General features: G+C 34.9%; 1 protein-coding gene across 2 annotated transcripts; it reads left to right on the forward strand.

Annotated features, from left to right (window-relative positions):
- The first annotated feature begins 515 nt into the window (after positions 1-515).
- Positions 516-6,172, forward strand: LOC147539017 (uncharacterized). 2 transcript variants are annotated; one of them, XM_086642442.1, is made up of 13 exons: positions 516-865; positions 1,666-1,872; positions 2,230-2,303; positions 2,454-2,613; positions 2,692-2,716; positions 2,852-2,941; positions 3,092-3,263; positions 3,347-3,420; positions 4,101-4,167; positions 4,386-4,457; positions 4,548-4,681; positions 5,312-5,385; positions 5,767-6,172. In XM_086642442.1, the coding sequence occupies exons 2-13, from the start codon at positions 1,689-1,691 to the stop codon at positions 5,823-5,825; spliced, it is 1,185 nt and encodes a 394-aa protein (XP_086498568.1). In that variant the 5' UTR covers positions 516-865; positions 1,666-1,688; the 3' UTR covers positions 5,826-6,172. The 2 variants fall into 2 exon arrangements, with proteins under 2 accessions (XP_086498568.1, XP_086498569.1); XM_086642443.1 differs by having other exon boundaries at positions 536-865; positions 1,669-1,872.
- The last annotated feature ends 626 nt before the right edge of the window (positions 6,173-6,798 follow it).

Here is a 6,798-nt window from a genome sequence, read left to right on the forward strand (position 1 = left end):
AAACATGGATAGATCATAGGCAGGAAGTCGATGTAGAGGTTCCTATTGGACGAGCTCTGGTGAGAGGGAAATCACCTCTCTAATGTGAGCCAACCACGTCGTCGGCCGGTTATCAACCCATTTTTTCGGGTCCTTTAACATGGTCTATTAACTTGTCTTACCTTATTATATTTTCTTTATAAACCCTTTTAGCAACCCAAATTTGGGAAATAGAACCATTCTTAGAAACAAAACATTTATGAGGTTGAAATAGACCCCTCCCTCTTAAATAAGATCTACTTAAGATTAGGCTATTCTCTCACAATACAAAATTCCTTTAACAAATTTTTAACATGTCGAATTCCAAAATTTCAATTGTTGACAAGAAAAGGTACCAAAGATCCAAGAAAAGAATTAAAGATCTAACTTACTTTAGTTAAAGCACTTCTTAATCAAACTTTTGTAATTAATTATTAAGCATGTTTTGTCTTTTATTTCATTGTGGTTACCTTATGATGAGTTCATACAGTAATTTTACAACTCTTTCTTTCTTCTTAGTGAGAACCCAAAGCAATGCTAGAGAGAGAGAGAGAGAGTACAAGCAACAATAACCAAAAATTAAAGCATTAAAACTGAAAAGTAAATCAAAAACACAAAAAGAAAAGAGAAGACTACTAAATACTCAATACCCATAAAACAACTCCATCTCTCTCTCTCTCTCTAGTTTCTTCCTTTCTTTTTTTCTCATCATTATTGCCATTAAAGAAGATTCAAGAACAAGAAAAACATAAGCTTTAATTACTTGTGCTTCAAGTTTTGTCTGTTTAGATGATCCAGACCTAGCTAGCTACCTATCCAGTTGATGAATATCAACTCTTATCTACAGGTACATTAATTCATTTCAATATTTTCCATTTGATTCAAATACCCATTAATGGGTTGCTCTTTTTATTTTGATTCTCTGTTTTTATCACATAAAACTCAATTTATTTGGTGAAATTGGTTATGGATTTTGTTCAATGGGGCAGCAAGTTCATAAATAAGATCATTTGACCCTAGTTTTTTTGTTTGCATAAATGTGAGGAAGATGATCTTAGAATGTTTTGTTTTCTTTTTATGTTCATAAAATATCTAGAAGAGAGACACAAATCCTGGATTAGGACTTATCCTAGGGTTGGACGAAACCAATCCAATTCCTAAGAGCCCAAAGGTTAGGTAACATTTTTTTTTCAATTTGTCCCACTTCATTGTCTAATGGTTGTCAAATGTTTTTCATATTACGCCTATCTCGAGGATCGTCTAACTAGATTTAGATGCAACTATCATAAATACAAAGTCAATATCGATCTATATTCTGTTCGGACAAACGGCTGTGTACCATTTGACACATCTAAGTTGGAGCGAATGGTATTAAACGTAGGGCAAAACAATCGGTCCGCACGCCATAAATATTTAACAGAAAGGAGATTTAACAGACAAATATTGGTTTAATATGAATTACAATACTATAACTTTTAGTTTTGTTCATTTCTTCTTAGGCCTGGTTTCGGGTCTCCGTTGTATTGCATTTTGCCGAAAATAGCTACAAAATGTTTTAAAAACAAAATGTGTAAGCTCCTACAAGAGATAGATGCTTGTTCATGCTTGATAAACATATTCTATTCATACATGTTAATTACTAAAAAGAAGAAGAGCAAGCGACAGAAGGGATGGGGTATAATTGGAAGGAGAGGTTGAGCAAGTATTTTATGGAGGGTTCATGGTTTAGCCAATTCTGTAACGGGTCTAACCCGTGGATGGCACGATACATGTACGCTTTCATCTTCCTTGTTGCTAATCTACTGGCTTGGGCTGTGCGCGACTATGGCCACGATGCCTTAACCGAGATGGAAAGTGAGTTGATTTTTCTCTTTAATTTTTTTCCCAAATTTATTCCATCATAACATCATATCCCCGTTACTGTTATGCCTTAAGCAAATCTCATCATATAGAACTCTAAATATACCACTCAAGTAGACCTACCTTTACCTTTAAAATACCAATAAATTAGTGTGATAGTTCCACATCACTCGCGAGAGTGCGCGGGGCCTGGGCTATAGGTGAACGATCAAGCTTAGTAAGTGGCAAGGCCTTCTAGGTGAGCTCGTGGAGCCTTTGCCAAGACTTGAATCTAAAACCTCTTGGTTTTATAGATTAGTTTTTTCCATTTCAACTCTTGAACAATATTCGACAACCTTATGTGATGAGCAGGATTCAGAGGGTGCAAAGGAGGTAAATCATGTCTGGGTACGGAAGGGGTCCTCAGAGTCAGCCTCGGTTGCTTCGTATCCTCTCTTACTTACTTGGAACAAATATTTTTTTTTCAATCCAAATAGAAAAGAGAGATGCCCAATTCTTAAATGTTCATAAAAACGATTCTATTTTGTTGATAGTAGTATTATCCAAAAATATGAATGAGACTTAACCTTAAGTAGGTATTTTATATCATAATGTTTCTATCAACTGCTGGTACTTCAAAATTGCATGAGCCTAGAGATTCATGGCACTCTGGTTGGTGGTCTGCTAAGATTTTCATGTCTATTGGCTTCATGTTCCTCCCCTTCTTCCTTCCAAATGCCATCATTCAGATCTATGGTTAGTTCTCTCCCATACCCATCTCTCCCGCTTCTCTCTCTTTCTCTCTTACATTGGAAATTTGTTGTTTTATTGCAGGGGATATAGCACACTTTGGTGCAGGGTACTGTTCTTCCTCGGTTTTATCATGTTTTGGACCAAGTTATATCTTTCCAATTCAAGTAGATATTAAGTAGCAAATTTCATATCATAAGTGTTAATATATCATGTTAAATATATATATCTAAATCTATTTCAGGGTATTCCTCCTAATTCAACTCATAAGTGTAATCAGTTTCCTGACATGGTTGAATGACTCTTGTCGTTCCGACAAGTATGCCGAGAGATGGTATGTTTATTCTATTCCATACATATACTCTTGTATAGAAAAGGAAGAGAAAAGATGTGAAAGGTCAAGATAAGAGCATTAGCTACAAATTTTTTTTGATATCAGTCTTTTGTATATTGGAGCTAATTAAGTTGAAAACTCAAATGGCAGCCGCATCCAAGTAGGCCTGGTTTCGCTTTTCTCTTATATTGCTTGTATATGTGGGATCATCTTGATGTATGTGTGGTATGCACCTCAACCGACGTGTCTAACCAACATCTTTTTCATCACTTGGACACTAGTGCTTCTGCAACTTATGACTTGTGTTTCTATTCATCCAAATGTAAGTATAAGCACCTAACTTTTTCTCTGATGTTGTTCTTGCATGTGTATTTCTCACACAATATTGTCTTGTTGTTGTGACAGATAAATGCAGGCTTCCTCATTCCAGGGCTAATGGGTCTGTACGTTGTATTCTTATGTTGGTGTGCTATTAGGAGGTAAATTTTCCATTTAATATCGCATGATCATTCATTTGCATTTATATTACTACGATTGCACAATGAAACTCCGCATCATCAAGTTATCAAGTCATAAGAAAAATATATCTAAAAATAGTCTCACATGGACAAAGGGAAGTCTCATGATCAAGTAAATAATATCTACGGTATCTCCCTCATTGGTGCCAATTGGTATTCAGTTAAGTGTCCACAAACCAGAGTATCTAGAACCCATGGCCGTATCCACCCCACTCGGTTCATGCACTCATCCACAATACTCCCGTTCAGCAGTGTCCAAAAGCATTGAAGATGTTAGCATTTTCAACGCACTAAGGTGATGGTGGAAAATTCCTCTCTTGGAAAATCCACTGTTGGATGTCGAGATTCCCTAGCGGCAAGCATATCTGCTCAAGTTTAGTCTATTATGTTTGTGAGCCTCATATATAAAGAGCACAGGACTTGTAACTTTCATGTTCGGATTTTACCATTGTAACTTTCAACAATTCAAAACATAAAAGGAGTTCGATTAGAGATATTTCGGTATAGAGTGAAGGTTTTATTATGAATTTGAAACAAAAATTTTTCAAGAAATATTTTGGACTAGTAATCTTCAAATAATGCAAATATTTATTTCTTATCTGTTTTCATTTTTATAACATTTTACTCTTCGTAAATTACAGTGAACCAATAGATAAGTGCAATAGACGGGCAGAGGCTTCGGTGAAGGCAGATTGGCTTTCTATCATAGTAAGATGTTGTTCTAGACACCAAGTATACTAAATTGATTTTCCAAAAGGATAATATCTTTCTTTTCTAAATACTCAACTCTTACAAGGTCTTCTGTTAACATTTCTCGTGAAGATTCTAAGACTTTTAGTTACATCGATGAGGTGTATTCTCATTCAAAATTGCATAATCACATGTTTATGTCTATTATGTAATATCAAATGTGTTATTTTTTGCAGAGCTTCGTCATTGCAGTAATTGCAATGGTTATAGCAACTTTCTCAACTGGCATAGATTCAAAATCGTTTCAGGTTTATCTCACTCACATAAATGATCAAACTTATTTTGGTTAATCGAACTTGGCATATATACCGAAATGTATTTAACAACATTGGGTGCAGTTCAGGAAGGATGAGAAACAAGACGAAGATGATGTTCCGTATGGTTATGGATTCTTTCATTTTGTTTTCGCCGTGGGAGCAATGTACTTTGCTATGCTATTGATTGGTTGGAATACGAATCACACAATGCAAAAGTAAGTTTTCGACTCAAACTTTACCTTAATTAGTATTAATAAAGTCGACTAAGATCTTTATGTAATTCTATTTGGAAAACTCAAACTTGTGGAGAGATGTCAACATTTTACATATGGAGATCAAGGAAGTACGTTAAGATTTCCTAATACTTCATTTTAGCTTGTTAGGTTGAACACGAACATGGTTTTATATCTTGCTAGTGTTAATCTTAAGTACAGAAATTTTAGTTGGTTCGGAAATCCAATTTTGAACATCCATTTTACATGGATATCATCATATTAATTTTCCTTGGGTTACCGTCTGGAAGTCTCATGGGTACCAAGAACAACTTAGGAATATGAAAAAACAAAATCCAGAAAGCAGTTGCTCATGTATACTATATTATTGGATATTGGCCTTCTATGTATCCAATCTATTGGGATATAAGAGGACAGGTCATGGTGGGAATAGTCTGTGGTGTGTAAAGTGCAGCCATGACAAAGGGAGAGTCTTCTCTACCAACACTAAGATGCTAAATCTTCTGTTTTCAACTCAAAAAGCTTACACAACGAAACATTTCGGCTGAATGATGTAGGAGCTATGAATGAATTATAAGTTCACTTACCGAAAAGCTCGACTTTCTTTTGCAGGTGGACAATTGATGTAGGTTGGACCAGTGCTTGGGTCCGAATCGTGAATGAATGGCTTGCAGCTTGTGTATACAGTAAGTTCTTTATATTTGTACGAGAAAACAATTACCCTGAGTTATATCATGAAAAGGAAATCAATTTTCAGTGTTATTTCAGTATCTATAATCCCCTTTACCTTGATATAGAGCCATTGAGCCTATTAAGAAAACATGGATTTTTATGGTCATATGGAATGAATTTTAAATTGGTTATTAATGAAGTTATCGAATGAATCAAGTCGGGCCTTCATACATGTCTATATTACTTTCTTAGGTAAAACCTACTTCAAAGATAGATTCGACTATAATAAAATCATTTAAACAAGTTAGATTAAACAAGGGTTTCGATGACGACAGAGATTCGGGTATGTGGGTCTATAAATCATTCTTATAAGGTTCTCTTATTTACTTTTGCAGTATGGATGTTGGTTGCTCCTCTTGTTTTGAAGAACAGGCAAACAGGTGATTCTACATAAAGGAAACTACTTCTCTGTCTATGTCTCTCTTAAATACAAGGCATTCTTTTTCTCAATCCTCATGTGTATATAGAGAGAAAATCAATTTCCGACGATCATCTTCATCCACCACAACACTATAAGCAATGCTACTACAGTCTACATGTGTTCGTGTTCACTTAAATGGGGTAAAAACACCCCCCAAAGAAGTATATTTTGGAGGAACTATTCAATCCAATGTACTTAAGGGTCTTCACTACTGAAAGATCCTTAGAAGTTAGAACTACAATAGATGAGAAATTCTTTCTTTACATGTGTAAATAAATTGTTTGAAACGTCTTTCAAGTCTATAATCTTTGGTTTATTAATTGGTGTAATGATCAAACTTTTATATATATATATATATATGTAAAACGAATGACATAGGCTTTTTGTCATATCATAACTTGGCAATCTTAGATCTATGCGATTGAATTATATTAGGTTTTTTGCCATATTCCAGAAAATAGTGAAAAGCGCCTTCTCTCAGAATAGACATTTCCACTATTTTCTTCAATTTAAAATAGTAAACTCCAAACAATTTGGTTCCAAAAATGGGTCAAGTCCAATTCCAAAAGGGTGGAGAACTATCGAATAAAACTCAATGCAGTGTACTCTGACTGAATTAAATTTCAGCTGTAGTCCACCGGATCCAACTCTAAAACATTGGTGTTGAATACAGTAGACCTTGAGCATAATTCTGTGACAAAATTCAACCGAAACCACTGCTTTGCAGGTGCTTTTAACCTAATACAGTCAAATTAAATTTATTAAGTCAAAGGGGGATGCACCAATAACACTTACGGCCAGATGCCTTTAAAACTTCCCATCGTATGCAATCAAACTTATTCGAAATTCTACTATTGCTATTGTATAAGTGAAATACGAGCTCTTCATTAAAAAAAAAGTTATTTTATGCTGTTATCCAAAACCACTTTTACAAGTGGAGTGTCTC

This window comes from Eschscholzia californica, unplaced genomic scaffold (assembly GCF_041429995.1).
Source record: "Eschscholzia californica isolate CP2 unplaced genomic scaffold, dmEscCali1.0.p SCAF_5, whole genome shotgun sequence".
Lineage (NCBI taxonomy): Eukaryota > Viridiplantae > Streptophyta > Magnoliopsida > Ranunculales > Papaveraceae > Eschscholzia > Eschscholzia californica.

Excerpts from the sequence above, each read along its gene's own strand:
- LOC147539017 (XM_086642442.1), top strand. The coding sequence starts at position 1,689 with ATGGGGTATAATTGGAAGGAGAGGTTGAGCAAGTATTTTATGGAGGGT. Across the intron at positions 2,717-2,851 it reads ATAGCACACTTTGGTGCAGG|GGTATTCCTCCTAATTCAAC; the intron begins GTACTGTTCTTC and ends AATCTATTTCAG. Across the intron at positions 3,264-3,346 it reads GTGTTTCTATTCATCCAAAT|ATAAATGCAGGCTTCCTCAT; the intron begins GTAAGTATAAGC and ends TTGTTGTGACAG.